General features: G+C 48.9%; 1 protein-coding gene across 6 annotated transcripts in view; it reads left to right on the top strand.

Annotated features, from left to right (window-relative positions):
* The window catches only part of CAMTA1 (calmodulin binding transcription activator 1), an 80,533-nt gene that overhangs the window by 30,264 nt on the left and 24,185 nt on the right, over positions 1-26,084 (top strand). For 3 of the 6 annotated variants that reach the window (XM_025048574.1, XM_025048575.1, XM_025048573.1), the window contains 5 exons: positions 19,779-19,930; positions 22,812-23,008; positions 23,407-23,485; positions 23,790-24,105; positions 24,842-25,026. In XM_025048574.1, coding sequence (XP_024904342.1) covers positions 19,793-19,930; positions 22,812-23,008; positions 23,407-23,485; positions 23,790-24,105; positions 24,842-25,026 — 915 coding nt within the window. In that variant the 5' untranslated portion in view covers positions 19,779-19,792. Of the gene's footprint in view, positions 1-19,778; positions 19,931-22,811; positions 23,009-23,406; positions 23,486-23,789; positions 24,106-24,502; positions 25,027-26,084 lie in introns of all 6 variants that reach the window. The other 3 variants (XM_025048570.1, XM_025048572.1, XM_025048571.1) reach the window with 1 other exon arrangement.

Genomic DNA, 26,084 nt, shown 5'->3' with positions numbered 1-26,084 from the left:
ACACAATCGAGCGGTTCCCCCTCCCCCGCGGCGGGGCGTGGGGAGCGGAGCGGGGACAGGTGCCTCCTGGACAGTCAGCGGGGCCGGGAAAGGTGCTCCCTCGGCGGGGCGCCCTGAGAGGGGCTGGGGCGGGGCCCCCGCGGCGGGGCGTGGGGAGCGGAGCGGGGACAGGTGCCTCCTGGACAGTCAGCGGGGCCGGGAAAGGTGCTCCCTCGGCGGGGCGCCCTGAGAGGGGCTGGGGCTGGGGCCCCCCTGGCGGGGGGGGGGGGGGAGGGGTCGGATCGGCGGCGGGCTCTACAATCGAGCGGTTCCCCCTCCCCCGCGGCGGGGCGTGGGGAGCGGAGCGGGGACAGGTGCCTCCTGGACAGTCAGCGGGGCCGGGAAAGGTGCTCCCTCGGCGGGGCGCCCTGAGAGGGGCTGGGACTGGCGCCCCCTTGGCGGGGCGCGAGGAGAGAAGGGCCGGGACAAGTGCCCCTTCCGCGGGAAGAGAGGCAGAGACAGACCCGCGCTCGTCCGGGGCGCCTGTGCGGGACGAGGCGGTTGGAGGCTGCCTTTCCTAGCAGTCCAATGGAGTGAATGAACGTTTTATTAATCCCTGCGTAGAACTCGGCGGGGAGAGTTGGTTAAGTTCAGAGACTGAAGATTTGGAAGAACTTCCTGACAGCTCTGCTCACCTGCAGACACGGGGCAGGAGAGGCGCGTTGACCCATTGCTTCCACCGGCGAAGCTCACGTGGGCTGGAATAGATGCTCAGTGTGGCCTCCTTGCATTTCCAGGATCTCGCGATTTGGTTTCCTAGGTATTGCACAGCGTTAGAGGCATGTTTGAGACTTTTCAATCTTCACAGATGTCTACAGGCATCAAAACAAATTTTTCTACAAATTAGGCAGCAAAGCAGATTTCTGAGACTGTAATACTCTTGCACATTATCTTCTTAAGCAATTGCTTCACAAGGGAATGATGGCAGTTTTAAAGCCCATTTTATATTTTGTCCACTGCCACTTGGCTGATTTCTATTGGTTAACTTGAGGTGTCTGATTAGCAAAGCAGATTCAGTAAACGTGCGACGGGCCCTCAGATAATCACAGAAGTGCCTCATATATTTGAATGCGTTCTATTTCACCAATGAGGCGAAAACTTGAAACTTTAAATTTGTGCTCTCAACAAATTTTGTCATTCGTGGTGACATGTCTGGCCATATAAAAAGAGTTCTTTTGGCTGCTTAAAGGATCTGTGTCATATAGAGAAACTGCTGCCTGGGAACCTGATAAAGAGAAATACATTAAGCACTTTGCCTGATGTGTGTTTATAGGAAAATATTTATTATAAGACTGGAATTAAATGATAGCAAATAAGCTTATGTTTCTTTCTTTCTTTGTACTTAATTTAGGGACTAATGTTTAATGTTCTAGAAAATAGCATTTACTTACAGGATATGCATTTCCCCAATAAATTTAGCTTAGTAATGAAAACTAGCAGAGGACTGCTGCGGATTCCTAAGGGACCTCAATTCGGTCATCCTGATTCATTATATTCCAAGTAATCTAAGTGAAAACACAGTATTTAATGCGGTAGTTAGTAAAAACGTTGCGTTATTTAAGGATTTTCTGTTGTTGTGTTGTTTTTATCAAATCCTTTGCTTTTGTGATAGACACACGGATATTGTCCTCTATTCAGAACTCGGCTGGGCCCTCCTGTGGATGCTAGCAGCTGTCACTGCTAAGTATATTCGTGTTGGACTGTTCTGGAGAACACACATTAACAGGTGGAACTGAGAATTTTTTTTACTTCACATGAGAAAGATGTAAAGAATTAGTTGACATCGAAAGTTTCCTAAGAGTGGAAGAGGCGAAGCTCTTAGTAATGGCTACGCGGCAAGTTCTCAGCACGAGACCCTTGTGTTCTGGCAGTGTAGGAAAGGCACATTTGGGGGTGTAGGGTTTCCTCTGGAACCATCAGGATTTTTCTGATGTTTTGGTCATTGCTCTCACGAACTTCCCAAGTTGCAGAACTGTGCTTGGAGACTGCCTTTTTTAAATGTTTAAGAAAAAATTATTAATTTGTTTAAAAGACAACTTTAGAGATCGCCAGAAAGGTCAATAAAGACCATGTTGTTAAACTTGACACAGTTCTTTAGCCAGCACGATGGTTCCTGGAAGTCGTTTATTTTTTCTTAGTCTATGCTTCCCCACCCTTTTCCCAACTGTCCATTATGTGCCTGCTACGTCTTGGCACATTTAAAGGGCTTTGCTTTCTCTGACTTAAAGTGGCTCAATGTTTGTATTCAGTTGATCTTTCTTCTAAGTGGTGCCTAGTCTTCATTGTTAAGTATCAGCCATGGTGTCCGGTCACCTAGGACGACTATTTAGGAGTTCGTTTCGCTTTGACATTCCTTTGGCATCCACACGTGATGTCGATTCTTGTACACCTCACCTTTCTTTCAAAAAGGGAGTTAAGGGAGTTTCCAGAGATACGTGTTATATAATGAAGCAAAATAAAAAGATGAAATAAAGAAGGATTAGGCAAAAGGAAAGAGAGGGTCCAGGAAAGCAAAATGGGGTGTGACTAACGAACATGCCATAAAAGCTTACGCACTCTCCAGAGGCCGGCCATGGACGGCACTCTGGGCTTTCTGGCAATTGTAGAAGAAGCGACGCAGGTTAATCTTGTCCTTATTACACCTTACGTGCACTGCATTTTCTCTTCCATGTCAGTTCTGACAGCTCATTTCATTTTAAGTGACGGTGGGAGAAGATGAGCTGTATTGAATTTCATTAAAGACTGCATGTTAATCTCAGTCACATGTAACGTTTAGGAAGTGCTTAGGAGCCTGCTGCGTGACACAATTGGGTGTCGTCACCTCATGTCCTGAGGATATCGGAGCCCATGACCAGGAAGCCCATGACCATGAAGCCCAGTGATGGGCTTATCCCCTTCCCGAATGGATTGTCTTGAAGTCAGATGACCAGGTGTTCTCGGCTGTTCTCTGGTGTGCCCAGAGTTGGGTTAGCACATAGCAGGCAGACGCGTTCGCCATTGGGAAATCATTCTCTGCTCCCAAAGAAGTATGGTGCCACGTGTGGCTCATGACAACCTCAGGTGGTGCTTTGTAAATACAAGTGGCTTTTTTTTTTCTTTTTTAAATGTTGTGGGGTGGTGGTGGAGACAATGCCAGTATAATCTTGCTTGATGCTTCATTTCAGTAAAGTTCCTCTCATGTACTAACTGAAATTTAATTTTGAACGTACTGATCGTGATACCTGTGATTCGCTTAATTTTGTATTGTCTCATAAGCATTGAAAATAGTTGGTAACTTTAGACTCAGGACGTATGGAGAGGTCAGTCAAAACATTTTAAGCACCTACTCTATGTCAGTTGTTAAGCAAATTATAATCAAAAATTAAATATTTGAGGAAGGTAAAATATTGAAGGAATATTTATAGGCGTTAAGCTGCTGATGCTAAACTAACATCACATTTTTGTAATGTGGAAAGCGATGGCAACTAATGGGAATGAGTGTCTCCAATATATTTAATTAACATTTGTTAGCTACCAGAGTTAACCAGTTAGTCTCTGGTCTCTTCGTTTTTACTTTTCTTCCTCACCACCTTCTGACTCCGACCCCACGCTCTCAGCCAGCCTTTCCCTGCACCCCAGCAACCACTCAGCACGAACCCTCTGTCGCAGTCCAGCCAGAGTGCTCACCGATGCCGCACGCTCCGTTCCGAATTCTGCCTCCTTAAACTCTGAGCGGAACTCAAGTCTTACCTCATCAATGAAGCCTTCCCCCACCCTCAGGTTAGATTTGCGGCTCTTTGAGGGGCAGGGTGGCACCCAAGCCATATCTTCCCCTACTGCCCTAGCCCGATGAAATCCGGGAGTTGCAGTGCGTAAATGCTGTTAATTACAAAAAGGTCATATGCTCGGGTTACTCCTTGGATAGAGTGAGAAGAATGTTTTCGGCTTCACGCCAGAAACCTGCCTCTGATCCTACTTCGTGCATCCAGTTCAGCCTCCTCAGTTGCCAGCTTAGGCACAAACTCCACGGGCTCTCCCATTCAGGTCAGTTCAAGGTCCCTGATGGACCTTGGGTTTTCACTTAAGTGGTCTTGAAGTGGCCCTAAAAGTCTTGGCCTGTGCCAGTGTAAAATAGGTCCGATACCTGAATCGTTTTTCCACATATGTTAAGGTTGGCCAGAAGCTTGCTCTCTAGGAATGTACATCAGTAACCGCTGTTCGCTTTAATGTGATACAGTAGGATGATACCAAGTTTCTGTTTCAGCCCTGCCACTAACCAAACGAGAACTCTCATGTAAATCGCCTGATGTCTCTGAATCTCAGTGCCTTCCCTGTTTTCTAAACCTGTCGGCAGTGGTTCAAGAAATCAGTTTAGTGACCAACATCATCAGTTTGTTTAAACTAGAGTGCGTTGTACACAGTAAGGGTAAATGTCGATTTGGGAAGTTTTGTCTCAAATATTTTGTGTACATGTGAGTGTGCGTACTGGGCTCTGCTGCTCTCCGTGGGCCACAAAGATAGTTAAAAGCCACTGGACCAGATCATTCCTAAGTCCTCTTTAAATCTCAATGTTCTGTAGTGATTCTTTCCTGTGGGAGGTGTCTGTTGTTTTGACAGTCGATTTGGCGGTAACCTAAGGCCTGAATGAGTTAGGCTACTCATTATGTACGTACGTGTATAATTCAACCTCAGACGGTCTCCGGCTAGACTGGAGCCCACCATATGTTTTCCTGTTTTTCTGACTTTGTCAGAAAATGTTTTAGATAAGCATGACAGCTTATTTCTACCATAATTTAGCCCGTGTTTTATAGAGAAATTCTAACGATTCTTGTGTATTACTACTGAGATATAGTTAATAATAACGAATATAATTTTTTTTTGTTTCTAAGTAGAAGCAGAACTTTCTCAGTATCTAGCAGAAGGATCCAGATTTCAGTGCCTAGATTTACCTCAGACCTCTCTTTTAGTTAGAGGTGACAGACAGAACTCAAACCCAAACTGGCTTATGTAAAAAAAGGAGTGTATTAACTCTTATTAAGTCCAATTTCGGTGTTATCTTCAGGCGCAGCTGGTTCCACTGGGAGCCTGTCTCCCCGTCTCCTGGCTTTCTTCCCCTCTCTGTTGGTTTTATTCTCAGGCAGGGGTTCCCCAAGGGGCAGCGAGATGGCCCACTCAAAGCTCCAGGCCTAGAATTTGCCAGTCGAGCAAACGTCTCTGGGAAAATCGTACCCCTTTCCCAGCAGTTCCAGGAAATGTCCTGTTCTCATTAGCCCAGCCTGGCTCATGCACCCAGTCACTTTAATCAGAGGAGGTGGCGCTCTCACCAGCACGGCCTGGCCTGCAGCCAAGAATTGAGGTCAGCGCCACCCGCACCGAGCACAGGGCCCAAGTAGCTCCCAAGGGAGAAACGAGGCCCCACGGCAGGGGGAGGGGACGCTCGACCGGCATACCCTGAAGGAACCAGAACTTTCTCATCTTCGCCCTTGACTAACAATTCCTAGGACCATTTTCAAAAAAAAAAAAAAAACAGGATTCAAGTCCATAATATGACACACTGTGGTTCGCATTAATCAACAAAGAATTTACTTAAATATCCATTTGTCTTTTCTAGTGAAAGAAATCATCCATTCCACTCCAGCCAGAATCAATGCCCCTGGCATTTTCGAGTGTATGAAAAATGTTTTATCTAATGTAAAAAGTAGAAAGTGCCCAGCCTCAAACCGATGATGTTCTAAAAGCTCATAAGTCGATTGGATATTTCCCAGATAAACGGTAGAGCAAATGGCAGGTAGATTCCCTGGCCAGCCTGAGAACCAAGAACTTTTTGAACGTGTAATAGATATTCTGTATTTGCAGGAGGAAAATAAAATAATGTGTATATGCGTATACCACCTATGTACTATAAAACATGTAGAACCACATAACGTAAACATATAACTTTTATATTACGAAACAGGAAATAGTGAAGTTCACATTTGCATAGTAAATGATGCTGCTTGAATAAAGACAAATGCACATATAACTTCAGTAAATAGAAACTTCCTGGTGAAGATTCTAAATTCATAGGGTGGAACTCAAAGTGGTTCTCTGAAATTCCGAAGTCTGGCTCTCTAACTTTAGAATACTAAACCCAGAGACAGTAGGTAGTTTAAGTTTCTTGATAACACAACCCTAATGCTCTTACTATCAATTATAATTACAACCTTATTTTTATTCTGAAATGGAACAAAGAAAAGAGAGTGAGGGGAATCCTTCTGCGGTATCTCGAGGAGTTAGAGCAACAAGAAAGGAAGGAAAGTATTGCTCGAGGAGATGGTTATATGGGTCAGAGGTCGCCTGAACTGGCAGTGACTGAACCGTAGCCAGGAAGACGGAGAGAGGTGGAGAGGGGAGGAAGGTGATGGCAGAAAGAGATGTTGGGTCAGGTTCCCACACTGGTCCCCAGGTGGCATTCACCGTCGTCCGCATCACCTCGTGGGGGCCCGTGGTGGGCCGGAGTGGTACCCGACGGAGCCTGCTGTGAAGCAGGAGGCGAAGAGGGGGGCCAGCCATTTCCTAGCTCAGGCGGTCACGTCAGGGCACTCTTCAGGACCAGTTCCCGTTCCTGAACCCTCCTGTGGGAGCATCAGTCACAGGAAGCGCATGTAAGAAGCTCCCCCCACGCACCAAGGTTCAGAGAAATTTAGGAAGCACCGTTCGTGCCGCGAGCAGGTTAGAGTGCGCCCGAGCATGTGGGATTCGGGAACGCAGGTCATTAAAGCATTGCCAGTGTATTCAGTCGCGTTTAACCCTGTATTTCTGAAACGGCTTTGACGCAGTGTTTTTGTCTCTGTGGTCTGCCAAGCAACGCCTCATGGAGAATGTCCTAGAGCATGCAGTTTGGGAAACACTTCAGTGGACCATCTCCACCAGATGGTTCTGAGCCTGAAACCCATGGGCCTCCGCGGGTTTCTGAGTCCCCCTGAAATTGAATGGAAACTCACATGTATGCTGTTTTCTGGGAAAGGATTTGCAGCTTTCATCAGGGTCAGGGAGCCCAGGGACATAAAGGGCGAGAGTCACTGTATGGGTTCTTTTCTACCTGGGGAAGTCCAAGTCCAGGTGCTCTTACATATGTCAGCACAGAGATGTTAGTGGCCATCAGTCACTTGTGTTGCTCAGAGACATCAAAGGGGCCAACTTGTAAACGGGGCCAACTGGTCACTTGATTGTTGTTTATTGTCAAATAGACTTAAAAATTGGCAGCTACTCTCCATGAAGAATTGAGGAAAAAAATTACCTCTACAGGACATTTCCTCATTGCTAAACTCTAGATACATTTATTCGCAAACAAAGAAGAAGAAAACATGTTATTTAGTTCCAGTAAAGGGACTTTTTAAAAGTTAAGGGCCACAGACTTGCAGAAGAGAAATGCAGCGAGTTACTTAATGATAAACAACTAAAACCCCGCTAAACATAGAAAGGTTTTCCTTTAAGATATTTAAAGCATTCAACTCATCTACTTTCAGATTTTTTAAAAAAAATCAGGATCATAAAAGATTGTTCAGTAAAGAGTAAGCAGTAAATAACAGCGTGTGTTCCTCTGAGCATGCTCATTTACCCTCGACTTACACCAAGTCGTCAGAGCTATGAAGTCGGGTCATATTGGACCTTTGTCGAATTCTTTTAACGAAACAGTACCTTGCTGTTCTTTAATACTAAGTGGTGACAAACAGTCATTAGCAAGCCAGTGTTGCTTTTATTGCAGGGATGTTGAAGTCTGTCACGTCACAGTGTTTTTCTTACTAGGATCTGTGGGAAAAATTTCTTTCATATCTTAGTACCGAGAAGGGCCATGCTATCCAAAGCAACTGACCGCGACCTGGAAACTGGTTGCCTCTCTTTGTGCTTTGTTCGCTTGGTTCAGCCAAATTTGGGACTCACAAGTAACATTTTGGAGACTTTAGTGTGTGTTTTCCGTGGAACAGCTCCACCTGAGCTTTTACTTATCACGAATCCTGCTCTTACCTAATCTATTATTAATCAGCCACCTCAAAGAGGCATCCTTGGACCCGAGGTTATTAGCAGTTAAGTGAGGGCAGGGAGGGAAATGAGGGGAACAGATTGGGGGACAGATCGGGTGGGGAAGAGGAATCGAGAAACGCGGACGAGGGGCGGAAAGGAGCCGGCTGGGAGGGATTAGGGTTTGTGAGGGATGCGTCCTGGGATTAGCGCCCACTGCCGTGTGAGCTGGTTATTGAGCGATTTCATCGTTTAACTGCTCCCTGAACCGGAGGCCGACCACGTGCTGACTGGCGTAATTAAGCCCAATTCGAGGACTCGCATGAGCATAGCAAGACAGCACGACCCCACAAGCGTATGAAATCAAGTTGCATCCCCATTTGGTGAAAAACACAAGTTTTTAGCTTTGCCGCCTAATCCAAGGGGTGTTTGAACACTGGCCTCGTAAGACCGCTATTCAAGCCTCGCTGCTTTGGAAATCGTGGGGGTGCAGTGTGCAGGTTACCGGCCGCCACCGAGACTCAGTGTGGAAGTGGGTAGCGTGCAGGCACAGGAGGGCAGCCCTCGACGCGGTCTTGTGTCACGTGGAGCCAGGACACAGGGGTCCTCACAGGCTTCGTGATACTACTGAAAAGGAGCTCCACGGTGAAAAACTTTCTCAAACTCTGGTGGTTCCTGTAGAGAAATATTTTATTCCTGAACAAAAGCGTTTAAAGTGATAAATTTGGATTTGTACAGATGTTTATTCTCTGCTACTAGTCAGAAAGGCTTACGATGAATTGTAAAATAGTATTCCTAAGCCATTTTATCTATTAAAACCTACCGTATCTATAAGATGTCCAGTATTTTAAAGTAATAGAACTATTTTAAAATATATACATTTCAGCCCATTCATTTAGAAAGGACTTCACCTGTATTCCAGATCTTTACAAAATCTTAACAATATTGTGAAAAAAAATATTGCGGTTAATAAGCTTTCGGGTTTTGGAACTGAAGCCCCTTTGTGGAATCCAGTGTTTAAAAAATTAACATGTTTTTGAAACATCTTGGACTTTAACTGTCTCACGAGCCGGCAAGATGTTTGGGAACGTCTGTGCAGATGGCGTCCCTACAATTAGCTCTGAGAGCAAAGAACTGCCAACGCAGGTCTCTAACTAACCTACGGAGAAGGAGTCAGAAACAGCTGGAGAGGGACCCTTCCAACTAGCATCCCAAACACGTGGCGTCTCGGTCAGATGTTGAAAACCACCAGGAACTCGGGCAAATAACATTGATTATGATTTAGGAGGATTAGCTAGAAGCAGCCAGTATTTTTTTCTTTTTCTTTTTTACGTCTTTTTCCAAGGTACCATCTAACACCTTATCAGCCAAGTTTCTTTTTTATTGAGTTTCCCACCATCTCCGCCCTGACCTTGTCATAGGACGCCTTCTTAGGTGAAAACTAGCAAATGAAAGAGTTAGAGGCCGCTCTCAATCCGACGCTTAGTTTATTTGTTTTCAGATGCCTGGTCCCTGATGCATTTGCTAGGATTGGGTCCGAGGTGGCCGTGGGGGAAGGGAAGGAACCGCTTTTAATAACTTGACTGGAGAAAAGCACATGATAGAAGTGACTAATGGAAACACACATTTTGTTCAGCATGACATCCTTTACCTTGTCCTTCTTGAAATTCATATTTTATATTACAAACATGAGATTAAGTCACTTATCAGTAAATATCGACCGAGGGCCCACTGTGTGTGTGTCAGGCATTCTGCTAGGCCCCAGGGGTGTAGCTGGGAGCAGCATGAAGCTGGCAGCTGGCCCCACAGAGCTTTCGGGGTATCTCTTCACCTTCCTGTTGGACCGAGGTGCTGGAAGTAAAGGCTCATGTCTTACTTGGTCGTCGGATCCGTGGCGGCCACCACAGCTTAAGTCGTCTCGGTCACCGTCACATCCCAGAGCCGTGGCACATGTGCCGAGCAGCGGCGTCCCCGCAGAGGGTGATCAGTACACAATTGCAGAGCGGATCCGCCTGGACCTGGTTCTCCATGGCCCCCCCTGAAGGATTTTCAGCGTTTTTGTTACTTCCGGCCCCACGGAGCGACCCGCTGGTGGTTAAGTACCGGATTCTCGCCTCCCGACGATCCCTCGCGTTTCATGGTTCCCGTCTTTGCCGTTGGCGCTCCTCGGGGTCAGGATATTCATCTCCCGTTTTCCTTCATGCTTTTGAGGGTCAGTCCACTGCCACATCTTGGTGTCCAGGGCGGATGGGTCGCTGTTCGGCTCCACGCCTCATTCCAGCACCTGTGAGGACTGCACCCGTCTCGCTGGGAGTGTGCTTGCCTCGGCCTTCGTCGCCGTCACTACGTTAGGGTGTCTTGGTTCGTGCTCACGGTATTTCTTGTCCCTGATACCGACACTCTGGAGGCCGTGGCCTCCCCATGTGGTGCTTTTCGAAACGTTAGCAAACTTGAGACATTTGTGCCTCCTCGTGGACCGTATAAAGGTCGGGGAGGGCTCCGCGTCGCAGTCCCTGTCACCCTTCGCTTTCACGCTAGTGAGCTGCGTCTTAACTGCCGGTCACTCCACTTGGGCGTGCTGCTTTCCTGACCGTGGGGGTGACTCCTGCGTACTTTGGGGTGCTCTCTTGTGCTCACTGCCATGTTCCGAGGTAGCTGAGCTCCCTGACCAAACCTTAGCATCCTCGGAGAATAGCTTTGAAATTTTTGCCCCCGTACGCCTCAAGCCCTCGAAAGATCGCAAATGAGAAACAGTTGTCGCTTTGCTGGCTGCCCTTCAGCATTCTGTCTCCTGCTCGCTGTTAGTTGTTTTCACAGCATCCCAAATGATTTTTTCCTAAAGTGTCTAAGACTCTGTGTTTGTGAAAAGCGCACAAACACAGACCGAGGAGAAGAAATGCGAGTCCCAAATCACCACGGATGAAGAACGTCTAAGAAGAATAGGTACTCTCCATCTCTAGTGTTCCGGGACGCAGAGTTGGGGTGTTTTTAAGAAGTGGAGTCTAGCGATTTTTTTCAAAGGCTAAATTTAGCCGTCGCTTTGGAAAATCAGAGTGGTACAGCTTGTGCCTTATCTCCGTCCGGCCCTTCCCCTGTCCTCTGCGCTCGGACGTCTTAAATGCCTTGCTGGACAGGAGCGGCTTAATGGACTCCAGCGGGCCCCGTTTATTCTGGGAAGGAATTAAGTGACTTCATTTTCCCTATCTTTCTGAGCTTCCTGAAAAATTTAGGAGACTTCCTAAGCAGCAGTTACAGTTCTCTACAGAAATAGTTCACGCCACGCCCCCTTCTGCTTGAGCAGCTCCCCCTGCCAGCGCAGCAGGGGCTGTAAGTGGAGTGAGAGAGGCCTCTCGCCCCGGGTCCAAGTAGCAGCAGCAGGGCACATGTGCACTTGAGCCACAAATAACGCGTTTTAAAATAGCAGATGGTATTTGGTGATCGCTCCTTCATTCATTTACCTGCCAAGGCAAAACTTTTTCTTCTACTCTAGCAGCGGGACCCGAGGCGGCTCGGCGCGGGCGATTGTGATAACGAGGCCTTGGGTTTGCAGGTAGTATATCCATCAGCCCGGCTTCTAGGCGTTCAGGTGCGGGCACGCTTTCTGAGAGCGTCCTGGAAAATGTGTCTTTCGTTCAACGAAACAAAAATTTTACGTTTAGACCGCAACCGACCCCGACCGACTTGTTAAGCACTTTCGTAAGTCGTCATAGGCACTCCTCATCAAGGTGTGCTGCCAGCCACACATTCCAGATGTCCCACGTCACCAGGGACGAGCGGGAATACGTAAAAGGCAGAGACCCGTGTTTGTAATGTGAAGCTCAGTGAACAGAGAACAGCGTCTGCGAGGAAGTCTGTGTCCCCTGCTTTTCTGTCGGAGCCTTGCACCGATGACACACGGTGGTTACGTAATTTCCTTACCTGAGCCCGGAGGAACTGGCGGCCAGCCAAGTCAGCTGACATCTTCTCACGTGCCTTCAACTCCACTGGGTTTCGATCACGTTCACCGCTCTCTCCCCGCTGTGATACGTGATAAAACTGGGAGTCGGTGTGTACCACCCGCAGTCCACGGTGGCGAGCAGAGGTCACTCGGCCCTCGTGCCAGACTTCAGATGACCTCATCAATACATGGGCTTCTAGAAGAAGCTTAACTCAGAAAATAATATTTCTTTGTTTTTATCCTGTGACCAAGCACCCACTCCATCGCTGGGGTACAAGGCAGGGTCCTCGCTTTCGAGAAGGTCAGTCACTCTAGTAGAAATGACACAGGTAGGGAAACAGCTGTGCATCCGTTTGCTACATACTCTTAGGACACAGCGAGACATGAAGGTTCACTGGGCGTGCTGGAAAGGACACGGGTCCGGAATCTCTCTGTGTGCGGGTCCCTGCCCTGGCACTTGGACACGGTGTGACCTTGGGTAAGGAGCACATTCTCTGAGCCTCAGTTTCCTTACCTGTCAGATGAAGAAGAAAACCTTTCAGACTTATTTGGAAGATTGGAAATAACACGTGGAGAATGTCCGGCCTGTAGTTGCTCGTAGCAGCCATCATAAGACCAAAATGATGTTTGAGCCACATGCCAAAGAATTCCCCAGCCTGATGTGGGAGAGGTCAGCATTGCCAAAGGCCCACAGCCATGTTAAGTTCCTGGATTTGGGGAGCAGTGAGTGATGAGAAAAGCCCTAAAAACAGGCAAGAGATAGTCGGGTAAAGAGCATTCCTTCCCACACCAGAGTTTAAGTTTTATTTTGTAGGTCAGAGGGGAGGGATTTAAGTTTCTTTAAACTAGATTATCTGTTGAAAAGAAGTTGCCTCACGCTGTATTGCTCCATACAGCTATGAAAATTAATTAGGTTCCAAGACTTAAAGTGAGTTGTTTATAATCTAGAGGAAAAGTAGGTGCCACTGAGTACGGAGAGCCCGAGACGTGTGGCTCGTCGCTGGTTTCCTGACAAGAGACGTCTTCCTGCCTCAGACGCCCAGATACCTGGGATTCCCCACCTCTGCGGCAGCGAACCGCGAACCTTCTAAACTTAGAACGTACTGTGAGTGTCCGACTTCGTGGAATCTTCTGTCTTTAGAACTCTGGTATTGCTCAGGGACTTGACATTTTTTGGTTAAGTATAAATTTGGGACATTTTCAAGTGAGTCCCTTTGAGGGTTAGGAATCCTCATCAAAGAGAGATGAAAAGATGACCCATGACTGCTCTGTGCCATGTGACACTTTGCATAAGAGCCCGGAAGGAGAGGCTGGGACGGGGCCCAGCAACAGGAAAGGGGATGTGAATCCCCAGCGAGCCGTTCGTTGCCTCCTGGGCCACTCACTGGCTGGAAATGCTTTTTCATCTTCTTCTTGATCTTTGTCATACTTAAAGCCATTCTGGGAGCACGAGTCTGTGCCCCCAAGGAGGCTAGGATGAACAGCGCCGTGCTGTGTTGGAGTCGGAGACGCCAGTGTGACTCGTGTTTGTTTTAGTATGTGTACAGATAGATACAGAAATAATTATAGATCCGCGCGCATGCACGGACTTCTATAGTGGCCTATATTTCCTTGCTCTGTCCAGCGAGGGGGCCCAGAAACAATGAGCCCCCAACCGCAGTGAGCGCATCTGGCACCCAGATCTTGGTTTCTAAATGACATTCTCCTAAAGGAACCAGGGCCTGTTAGAAAATTTGCTGATCGTAGGGTTGGGACAGGGAAAATAAAAGATAAGCCTGTAGTATCTTATAATGCCAGAAAGTAAGGACACGGTCAAAAAAAAGAAGGGCAAAGACCGAGGGTGTATCAGAGGGACACAGGAGCCAGCCTGAGAGATCCCAATAACCAGTGCGAGAAACTGACTGAGCACTGGATTATAACCCAAGGTGTAAAATAAATATACGTGAGTTCACGGTGATATACATAAGTGACCAAATAGAGGACAAAGCTTCCTTATAGGAAAACTCCAAATCATAAATGGGGCCACTCCCCCAACCATGAAGGGGAGCTTAATTTCCTTCCCCTCACGTATGGGCTGGACTTAGTGACTCGCTTCCAAAGAACAGTATAGAAAGAAAAAGACTAATTAGCATAGAGCAGTCTGGCAGACACTGCCCTCACCAGACGAGCAAAGTCAGCATCGACCGTAGATATCATACAGCCCCGATGTTACGCGGTGAGCAGGTCACTTCACCTCTGTGGCATTCTTCCTAAAAGCCCGTGGCTCCAGTCTAACCAGCACAGAACATCAGACAAACTTCAGCTATTAAGCTGAGGGACGTCTACAAAGTCCTTGACCAGTATTGCTCCACACTGCTCACGTCATGAAAAACAAGGGCATGGTGAGATACCGTCACAGATCAGAGCAGCAGGAAGTTCAACAATGAAATGCTATGCGGGCTCTGTCCTTGGTCGGGTCCTGGAACGTGAATTCTAATTCAGTTTAATGGTGCGATCTAATTCAAGTGTATAATTGATAGTAGCGACGTGTCGGCGTTCGTCTCTGAGTTTTGACATGCACCGTGGCTGTGTAAGACTTCACTGTTAGGAGAGTGGGCGAAGGGCGTATGGCAGCTCTGCTGTCTGCAGCTCAGCTGTATATCTAAAACGATTCGAACGTTGTTAACCTACTTTTTTAAATGCCCCCACGGTATGGCTGGGTGAAGGGGCCCAGTCTAGTAATAGCTCGGAAATTAAGAGCCTTGCTACTTAGAGAGGTCTCCCCTAGTAGTTTACTTCATCCTCACCACAGAAAGATAAATAGCGATATCCCCATCTTACAGATGGGAAGATTGAGGCGCAAAGTGGCCATTATTCTTGCAAAGTCACACAGCGACAGGATTAGCCCTTGAGCTCTTATTTCCACTCCAGTGTTCTTTCCACCGTAGATTGTAGAGGCCCAGTCTGAATACGCCGCTTCCACTGACGGAGGTGCAGGCGGAATAAGCCCGCGAATCGTGAGCCAGACCGTTGCTGCAAAGCCATCGGAATTACTTACCTTCTGTCTGGGGTGCGGGTGCGTGTGTGTGCACGCGTGTGTCCTAAAGGTTGGGACGGAATGGCTGCGTGGTAATTCTAAGTCCTCGGTCCCTGAAACCGTGCAAGGAAACAGGCTGCTTTAGAGAGACGCACAGGGCGGAGACGGACTCCTGGGAAGGCACCCCACTTAGCCGGCTGAGAGACGAAGGCAGCAGAGAGGCGAGACTTGCTGGGAGTGATGGGCAGTACTTGACTAGGCGCAGGGAGCAGCACACGTGGGTGGATTCTAAACAGTTCTCAAATACTGCCGGGTCTGAACTGGCCGAGCCCTCGAGAAAGAGGTGTGCGGCCCGGCGTTGCGGACCGGGCCGATGTGGATGCACCCGGCGTGATTGGCCTGAGGTGACATGTCCCTTGGCCGTGGTGGGCAGGACCCTATGCTTCTGACCAGGTCCACGTCCTTCTTTAACAAGCACTTGGGTGGACGGAGGATTCGGCCTTGTGGAAGGACGCCGGTGTCTTAGAGCGGTGGCTCTTGAGATGTGACCTCAGACCAGAAGCGTCAGCATCACCTGAGAACATGTTGGAAATGCGATTGCTGGGCCTTCCCCAGGCCTACTACAAAACACCACCGCCGACTCCGGGCAGAGGGCCCACGGGTCTGTGTTAGGAAGCCCTCCGGGTGATTCCGGTGCCCGCTAGAGTCTAACAACCACTGGAGTGAGCACAGGCCTCCAATCCAGGTGGCATGCTGCCGGCAGACGGGACGAGCCCGTGGCTGGAGCACACAGACACTCTGCCACAGTGGGGTGCCCAGATGCACACCCAGAGGTTCGACTGCAGGAGAAGGGGAACCACATTCAGACCACCTTGCCCAGCCTTTGGAGCCGGGGCTTGTAACGGGACCTATCGGGGAGTGGGGGAGTTGGAGCACCTTTTGTACAAACAGTGACTTGTTCTTTTGATGAGAAGGATAAAGCCTAATACTTCTAGACAAGAACTAAAAGCCAGGAATGACCAGGCAGCAGCTGGAGCCGGCACAGCTGGCCGTCGGCTGGGCCCGCCGGGGTCCCGTGTGCCCGTAGAAGCGTGCGTCCCTGACTCGCTCTCTGCAGCCTTGTCCGCACGGCGGAGCAGCTCGGTCGCTCCCCTCACCCTGTTCTGAGGACACGGGGTTCGGAATCCCGCAAGCTGAGTCACCATCGGCTCCATCTGAAACGTCACGGGGAAGAGTAGGGGCCAAACTCCTCAGCCCCTTAGGTCTGCACATCGTTCGTTTTCTCTGTCACCCAACATATTAACTTAAAAATCCAGGCTCATTCATGCTGCAGAAATTACTCGTCGGCCAACAGATGAGGCAGGGACAGCCTCAGCATCCCCGCCCCCGGCCAAGCGCTCGGCACACAGTAAGTGCTCAGCACATACGTGTACGTGAATAAATGAATCTGGAAATGTATTTTTTTTTGATTCTGGTGTAATCGGGATTTTTTTTTTTTTTTTTTGGCTTCTAAGAAATTGCGTTTATCCCATAATCACGCACACTATACAACCAAGGCAACCTATAGTTCTGAATTTGCCAAGATTTTGACAGTAGCGTTTTAATTGCCATAATAAAGCTGTCAGACCAAAACAAGCTTAAAGTCGTTGCTGTGACTTGCCAGTTATGAAAATGCGAAGACTATCGTTCTAGGCGTCTGAGTAAGCCTCACAGACAGCTGTGGCCGGGCCCAGCTCAGGGGCCGGGAACTGTGATCACAGCCTCTGACGCTTGGGCAGCCCAGCGCAGCAGACCTGCATTCTCTGGGATGCCAGCTCATCCATTTCCATCTGAGATCGTTTCTTACATTAATTATCACGATATTTCCCCTTCGGAGCTGAGAGGCTCAGAGACGCCGGTCTGCACGATGTGGTTTTGTTAAGAGGCAGATCATTGCGTCTGAGCATCTTCATGGAGCGCTGCTCGGAGCTGCGTAACAAGGTCTAAGAGCTCAACGTCTAAGAGGTAGCTGGGGGAGCGGTGCTGCCTGGACAGCCTGCAGCGAAAGCCAGGAACCCCCGTGGCCGGCGCGGACGCGTGGTGACCCTTGGGAGTGTTTCGACCTGGAGGTGCCGTGGGCAGAGCCTGGCTCTGTGAGGTCGGGGTCTGTCTCTGCAGTGGTCACACTCGGCAGGGGAGTGGGCGGGGACAGCACACTGGCTGCACCGCAGTGCACCGCCAGAACAAAGCCACCTCCGACGGGGACAGGTGGCTGGGCAGGCGTGCCCGCGGTGCTCCCTTGGGGCTGACCACGCTGGACAGCCCTCTCTGTGTCCTCCTGCCCTGTCGCATGACACGGCATGTTAATCTTGGCCACCAGCTCCAGGCAAGTGCGAACCATACTTTGAACCAAGTGAAATGGATACTGAAAATTCATTTAATAGATGCAAGATTTGTGGGCTCACGGAAGAAATAATCAGTAGGTGGCTCCAGAGGCTTACCCCGTCTCGTGGGATGCGTATCTGTACGTAGGTTCAGGGTGGAATGGTTGTCAGCTAGCAAGGTTAGGAAAAAGCAGGGGCAGTACAGAAAAAAGTCACAAAGAGTAACTGCCATCCAGTTGGAGTCGAGCATTCTGCAAACTTCGGTTTTCTCATCGAGGGATGGAGGAAGGGTTCTACCACTTCCGAAGTCATTCTGTGTTTGCCATTAGTGGTCACAGAGTGACAACAAGTTTATCCCATGCATAGTCATTCAGGGTTACTTCCCACTGGTGACTGAGACCCTTAGCAACAGGGCCCTCAAAGTTCGTGGCATCTATCCGTAAATGCGAAACTGGAACAAAGCCCTTATCTTTCCCTTTCGAAGAGTGAGGGTTTTGCTTTTAGTTTTGTTCCTGGAAATAGCTTATTAGAAAATAAGATCACAATTCTTGAAAAACAGTCTTCCTCCCTGCGCTTTTGTAGTTAAATAAAGTGAAATCAGTTCGACGTTCAATATTAAAAATTTTCTTGGGAAACAGGTACTATCTTTTTACTCTAAGAAAAAAGATCACGTTTCCTAAGGTACTACTGTCCTCACCTTCACTTTTTTCCTTCCTGTTATACCGTCCAGTAGTTAAGCTCCAGGTCCTAGAGCCGGGTAGATTAGTTATCTCCCTGTAAAATGAGGGTAATGACAGCACCTCGCTCCCATGACCGTTGTGGAGAGTACATGAGCTAATATGTGTAAAGTGAGAGAAACAGCTTCGGGCACGTGGGAAGCATCCTGTTAAGTGTTAGCTCGTGTTCCATCCCATGTGGAGTCAATAAGCTTTCCTCACTAGTGTTGGGATTTACAGTCAGGATGGCAAGGAACGCTGATAAAATATTTCTTTTTCCGGGTTGTTTCGTTTCCTGATTCAGACAGCTGTGTTTTGAAAATAGTTATCCCATTAGCAGTTTGAGGGAGAAATATGTCGTCACAGCTGGTCCATCAATTTCCAAAGACGTTTAATTTAATTCATCTGTCTGAAGATAACGATGGCTAGCACTGCTTTCTGGAACTTACCGTATTAACTCATTTAATTCTCACAGCAGCTCTTTGCGATGAGTGCAGTTACTGCCCACACTTAAGAGCTGAGGGACCTGAGGCACCGAAGGTTCTGTTCAGAGTTGTACCACCATTATGTGGCAGAGCCAGGGTCCCGGCCCTCGCCCTTGTCCACCTTCGTCTTCCTCCCTCCTCCCCGGGGTGGCCCAGCCACATGGCTTCTGCCCTCCAGTGCCCTGCCTCAAGGCCTTGGCATCTGCAGTTACATCACCCCGGCTCTTGGCGCATCTGGCTGCTTCTCACCATCCTGGCTAAAGTCAAGTGTCGCCTTTCCTATCTTAACTAAATTCAGCCCGCATCCATCACCTATCACATTTTCCTGCTCGCTTCACGGTCTAGAGCAGCCAGAGACCCCCTCTGTCCGGCTGGCTCACCATTTAGTGCCTGGCACGGCATCGTTTAAAACCTACATTGACCAATGTAGGTTTTAATAATATGATTTAATAATAGTCTGATGATTTTAATAATAGTCTTAGCTCCCTTTTTTTTCATCTATACGTAACCTGACTCTTACATACGTGAGTGCACACGTGTGCGTGCATACGCATGAATGTGGAAGGAGATATATTCTAATCGTGGTAAAGCGGTGCAGAATCCTGGACGACTTCTCTTAAGGTTACAGTTCTAGCTCAACAGTGACGTCCCGATGTTTTCCTTATGAGGGGTGAAGCGCCTAGGTGTGTTTGTCTCTGGAAAGACTGAGTCACGTGTTCAAAGGAAGGTGTACAGGTCTCAGGCAGTGAACGATACAATTCCTAAAATAAATCGTAAAAATGGGAGCCTGGATCAGGAAGTAAAATCATTTTTCCTCATCCGTTCGTGTCAAGCAGATAGTACTTTGTATACACATCTGTATCTCCTCTCCCTCAGTAACTGCTTCCTCCCACTAATTTAAATTAAATTGTAACCATGTCGTTTGTTTGCTCTCGGGGCCCCTCGGGTTTCCATTGGGGAATTTGACAGAGAAGTGGGGGTACCAGGAACCTGAGACCAGAACTTTGACAAAAAGGGATTTTCCATTCGTTCCGCTGAGAACTCTGGGCGACCGTGGATGCTACAGAACTGTGTGAGGTGTCAGGCCCACGACCACAGTGCGGCGATCTGGCCGGGACAGACCCGTGTGACTCGTTTAAGTCGGGGACGGGCTTTTGGGCGCTGGTCCTGCAGGCTCGAAAAGGCCGCGTGGCAACCGCTCTCCTTCCGGAACGAACCTCACCCTTCCTTGTTCCGCCCTAGATAACCAGTTCAGGATGTCCATCCTAGAACGCCTGGAGCAGATGGAGAGGAGGATGGCCGAGATGACGGGGTCGCAGCAGCACAAGCCCGGAGGCGGCGGAGGCAGCAGTGGAGGGGGCGCCGGGAGCGGGAGCGGCGGAGGTCAAGCTCAGGTACCAGTCCGCGCAGACGGCCGCCTCTCGCGTTGTCTCACGTGTTCCTGGTTGACGAGGCTGTCCGTCACAGCCCCTTCTCTGGGGCCGGTGTCATCCCTGCGCAGAAGCGCTCCTCGGGACTGCGCTGCCACACTTTGGGGTCCATGTGATGCGAAGGGGGCCTTGGCGTTGGGCTTCTCAGTCGCTCAAACCCCTCCCTAAGCCCTAGACCATTGTCGCTGACCTCAGAACGCACTGCCGTCACCTGGTGGCGGGGATGAGGGCGTTCCATGAAAAAAACAGAGGCCAGACGCCGACTGGGGTCTGCCGGCTTAGAGTCCAGTTAGAGTCTGTTTTGCATTTCGTATTCTATCTCTAACTTAAGTATGGAAAACATACTGGAATTCAGTAATTCGTAAGCCTTTTATAAACTCAGATCAATGGGATAAGGGCCCAGAGAAATGGTTTCTGTAATTTTTCACTATAAAACGTTACACCTTCTATCATGTTTCTCCTATGTTTTTTTTCATAAATTCCATGAAGAATGCATTGTATTTCTAAATACAGAGAAATTACCGAATATTGTTTTAGAGTCCCACTAGTCCTGAAGGCCGTATAGAAATTTCATTTGGTAGCTTCATTTTGGAAAAGTGTCCTGGGCAGAAATTATTTTTCACGAGTCCCTAGAATACATTTAAAGGGGCCGACAGTGTTTCTTAACGTCCGCTACTGAGTCGTTACCCAAAAACCTCAAATAATTCCCTCTTGCTCTTCAAGGCGAATGATGATTTCCTCTGAACGATTACATTTTAAGTGAACATCTTGAGTTTTACGATCCTTGCGAATATCGCGTGTTCATCATATTTTTAATAATAAATGAAAACAAAACAAAATATATCCCATCCAAAAAACTAACCCCTTTTTTCCTTGAATTTTCTTCTTTCTCACCTGCCTTCAGAAATCAACGGAAAAAGAAAGACTAGGCACACAGTAAAATATTATTAAGACTTAGACAGGCTTTTTTTTTCACCCAGTACTACTGTGTTTTATCAAAGAAGCAATCATCGTTTACTGTATCCCGTGGCTCAAATAAGAGATTCCTATGAAACCCTTTTCCTTTAACCAACAAAGATTGTGTAAAGGGAAGGGAGCCCAGAGTCACTTCACAGCTCACCCATTCGGCAGCTGGCCTGTTATAATCTGATCCCACGTTAACCACTGTCGAACATTCTTTCATCGATTTAAGTTGGCTTCAATGTCTGTGTCCACCCGATGCGGTGGCCTTTTTTGTTTAACGCAGAAGAAATTCTCAGTGCGCTACCCGGTGATGCCCACGTGCTCACGAGTGTGTCTGCCTGGTACGCAGAGAGCAGCTCTGCCTGGACTTGGGCGTCAAGGTCATCCTGCCGCAGGCTGGGGTCGCCCAGCTGTGCTGTTTAAGATGTTTTCACAGCTCTAGCGAAGATGACATTATGTCCATCATCTGCTGTTTTATTTTTGCAGGAGTGTTTTTCCAGATTTAAAAGTAAAAATACAACGAGGAGCAACAGTATCCTGTAGTAATTGAACTTTAGGGGGTTTATTACTGGAAAAGATGCTTTTAAAATAATACCAGAGGTGAGAATTAGGCTAGACGTGCCATTTATTTGGGGAGGAATGTTAAACGTAAAACTGCTGTCACAGAGACTCAGATAAGCTGTTGAAGTTACTAACTTTTTTGTTTTATTTTCCTTTACAACTGAATCAAGGGAAGAAATCCATATAGTTAAAATTAGTGAATTTGGCTTTCATGTGTACCTCTATTATTATTAACAACGCTTAAATTTCAAGATCGCTAATGCTTTTTCAAGTATGCGTTTTACTATATATGAAGGACTGAATTATATCGAATTTTAAAATTTTTAATTGAGATGTAATTGACATGTAACATTAGTTTCAGGCCATACAACATAATAATTCAATATTTATGTCCATCGTAAAGTGATCACAACAGTAAGTCCAGTTAATGTCAGTTATCACATAGTTACAAATCCTTTTGCTTTGTGATGAGAGCTTTTAAGACCTACTCTCAGGAACTTTCAAATACGCAACACAGTATTAACTACAGTTACCGTGCTATACATTACATTCCCAGGACTTACTTATTTTGTAACTGGAAGTTTGTACCTTTTGACCCCCTTTACCCATTTTGTTCTCCCTCCCCCAACCCCCGTCTGACAGCCACCAGTCTGTTCTCTGTATCTACGAGTTCAGGTTTTTTGTTTGTTTGTTTGTTTGCGTTTTAGATCCCACATGCAAGTGAGATCGTATGGTATGTGTCTGACTTATTTCACTTAGAATAATGCCCTCTTGTTGTCGCAAATGAATCATTGGATATTTTTAAATGTTCCTTTGGGGGAGAAATCCCCATCGAAGCGACTTAAGTCTGCAGAAGCAGCGAGGGGGTGGGGGGAGTGGGGAGTGGGTCCAGGCGTCCCCAGTGGGCAGCACTGGGAGAGCCGCTCTGCTGTGTCTCCTCCCAGCACTGTGCTTCCTGCGACGTTCACCTCCCCTGGGAGGCCAGGGCCGTGGGTTTTTTTTTTTTCTTTTTTTTTTAGCAGTATACGCTTTCCCTGAGATGGATCAGCATGACGTTTATGATCACGGTGTCAGCTGTAATAGACAGACTCTAGAATTCTTACAGTTGTGGAAAATTACCTTGTGCCCTGACTGCAGATATGAGCCGCAGAGCTGAACTAAGCTCATTCTGGCCTCTCTGGTGCAGCGTCTCTCGATTTTCAGCTTTGTGTTTCCCATTTCGAGCCGCTCGTCGTAAAGCGTTTGTCTCCCCTCCACGGGAACGCCGACGTGGGGGGGTGGCCTGTGGCCTCCCATCGTAATGCGTGCTTTCCCACCGCAGTGCGCCTCTGGCCCCGGGACCTTGGGGAGCTGCTTTGAGAGCCGCGTGGTTGTCGTCTGCGAGAAGATGATGAGCCGGGCCTGCTGGGCCAAGTCCAAGCATCTGATCCACTCGAAGACGTTCCGTGGGATGACCCTCTTACACCTGGCTGCTGCCCAGGGTTACGCCACCCTCATCCAGACCCTCATCAAATGGCGGTAAGGCCGGGGTGCCCGCGGCCGGTGGGCGTCCTCGCTCAGTGACGCGTGGCTTGTCCTTGAGCGTTTCACTAGTGTGGAGATCTGGCCATTCAGTGAGCGTGCTAGCCTGTCAGCAAACGGCTTCCTCCGAGGCCAGTTTCCAAGAGAACTTTATGAACTTCTGCCCAAGTTCATATATACTGAGCAAGACACTAACCGAACGCTGGAATTTTTATTTCCTCTGGGCACCTAGCCAAATCGAGAGTCCAAGCCACCCTGTGAAACTTGGGACCCTGTCTCGTCACCTCAAGGGTGTTGATGCTCAGCCCGGTTTCGCCTCGGGGGTTTGGTAACCGTCAGCGATTCCTTCCAACACTGAGTAATCTTTCAGTAATTGTTGGTGCTATCCCTTACAGCACGAAGCACGCAGATAGCATCGATCTGGAGCTGGAGGTCGACCCCTTGAATGTGGACCACTTCTCCTGTACCCCTCTGGTAAGGAATGGCTTCCTTTACTTCGTGAACCGTTTTTCTAGGCCGGCTTCTCCTGTACCCCTCTGGTAAGGAATGGCTTCCTTACTTCGTGAACCGTTTTTCTAGGCCGGTGTAGGGATGTGCCTGGCTCCCTGTGTTATCCCTCACGGACCGATGATGTTGTCAGAGCCGCTTTGTAACGGTGACATTCGTGGCCCCGTCGGCATTGCCGGCAAGGGTGAATCTGTCAGGTGGCCGCAGCGGCAAAGTGAAATACGTCTTACTCGCGTTGAGAACGCTCGCTCTGTCTCCTTATTTGTTTTAGATGTGGGCGTGTGCCCTAGGGCACGTAGAAGCCGCTGTCGTGCTCTACAAGTGGGACCGCCGGGCCATCTCTATCCCTGACTCTCTAGGAAGGCTGCCTTTGGGGATTGCCAGGTCAAGGGGTCATGTGAAATTAGCAGAATGTCTGGAGCACCTGCAGAGAGATGAGCAGGCTCAGCTGGGCCAGAGCCCCAGAATCCACTGTCCTCCAAGCGAAGAGCCTGCTACAGATAGCTGGATGACCCAGTGGCACAGTGAAGCCATCGACTCTCCAGAAATACCGAAAGGAGTCACCGTTATTGCAAGTACCAATCCAGGTAAAAATCCAGAGCGTCATATCTCAGACTTGGCCGATTTCCCACGCGCTTCCCCTCAGCCACCCTCAGAAGAGCCCGTAAGATACAGGCATTTAAGGGTTTGGGTGGTTTTACGTTTCTGATTTTCCCTTTTAGCTGTAAGAATGTCTAGTGCTTCCTCACTATTCCCCACTCCCGAGCAAAATGCAGAAAGCAGCAAAAAAATCTATGTCCGTGCAAGAAAGATTCTGGAGGAGGATTATCTGGATACGACACGTGTCGCTGGGGAATATTTAAGTGTCAGGGACACGTCCTGAGCTCCGGCTTTGCCCTTCGTGTCTCTCAGGCATAGAGAAAGTGTTAATTCTTTAGGATTCCTGATTTTATTCCTGACTATCCTTTCTACTGTACTTTTCAGAGCTGAGAAGACCTCGGTCTGAACCCTCTAATTACTACAGCAGTGAGAGCCACAAAGATTATCCAGCTCCCAAAAAGCATAAATTGAACCCTGAGTACTTCCAGGCAAGGCAGGAGAAGCTGCTTTCCACTGCACTGAGTCTGGAACAGCCAAATCTCAGGAAGCAGAGCCCTAGTTCTAAGCAGTCTGTCCCAGAGGCAGTGAGCCCCAGTGAAGGAGTGAGGGACCACAGCCGGGAGCTCTCCCCTCCCGCTCCAGAGCCTGCAGGAGGCCAAGCCTCTGGATCCCGGCCCGTAGGAAAGCGGAGTTCCAAAGATCTTTACCTTGGTGTGTCTACAGCACAGGTGACTGGAAATCCGAAGGGGACCAGTGTAGGAAAGGAGGCAGCACCTTCACAGGTGCGTCCACGGGAACCAATGAGTGTCCTGATGATGGCTAACAGAGAGGTGGTGAATACAGAGCTGGGGTCCTACCACGATAGTGCGGAAAACGAAGACTGCTCGCAGCCCATGGACGACATCCAGGTAAGCTCAGGCGAGGTAAGCCCGCAGAGGCCGGGGCGTCCGTCACCGCCGCCTCGACCCTCACACCCCATGTCCAGAGGTCACGTGACCGACCGCCTTCCCTGTGGCGGGTTGGAAGGCTGGTCTCTCGCGTGAGGATGCGAAGCGCCGTCTTTGCCTGGGTCGCGAGTTCACCCAGGGAGTCGGCGCTGGGAAGGAACGGGCCGGAGCAGCGGAGGGGCCAGGGCCCAGCAGAGCCGCCCGCCCCGGCTCCTCAGGACCCACTCGGGACCCTGCTGCTTCCTTGCATTCGGGGTGACTGGTTCTACGGGTTTAGGTGCTAGTCATGGTAGGGTCATGGCTAGGATGAGAGACCTGTGGTTAGAACTTAACAGCACGGCCGTCACCAGCCAGAAAGGGCATATCCGGCATGAGGCTCTCATGAGATGCAATGAAACAGCCCTGAAGCGGAACTCGACTGCCCTCCTAAGAAATCTAGGAACTCTCAAATCCCTTCAGAGCATGAGAATTGTTATAGGTTCAAAGAATGTATACCGAAGTAAACTTGAGGTCGGGCTATTACATTACGCAAGCGCATTCCAGTCATTAAAATGTGCTATGCAGGAGAGGACCAGACCAGCAGCCCGAGAACGTGTGTCCGACGTCCTCATTTTCCCACTTCCCATCAATATGGCCTGAAGCAAACGTAAAAGGAAAAACCTCCCCCGGGAAAAACCTCCCACAGTAGGGCGCCGTGCGCCGGGCCGCGACGTGGCGACAGGGAGGCCGGAGGTCCCATACCCCGATTAAAATGTGCTATGCAGGAGAGGACCAGACCAGCAGCCCGAGAACGTGTGTCCGACGTCCTCATTTTCCCACTTCCCATCAATATGGCCTGAAGCAAACGTAAAAGGAAAAACCTCCCCCGGGAAAAACCTCCCACAGTAGGGCGCCGTGCGCCGGGGCGTGACGTGGTGACAGGGAGGCCAGAGGTCCCATACCCCGGCCGGCCTCTGAGGTAGGGACCAGCACCGAGCCCCCGCCCAGCACAGGGGAGAGGCCGGTACGGGACCAGTGCC

The sequence above is a fragment of the Pteropus alecto genome, unplaced genomic scaffold, assembly GCF_000325575.1.
Source record: "Pteropus alecto unplaced genomic scaffold, ASM32557v1 scaffold125, whole genome shotgun sequence".
NCBI classification, from domain to species: Eukaryota; Metazoa; Chordata; class Mammalia; order Chiroptera; family Pteropodidae; genus Pteropus; species Pteropus alecto.
Note: the sequence above shows the minus strand (reverse complement) of the source record. Positions and strands in the feature narration are given on the sequence as shown.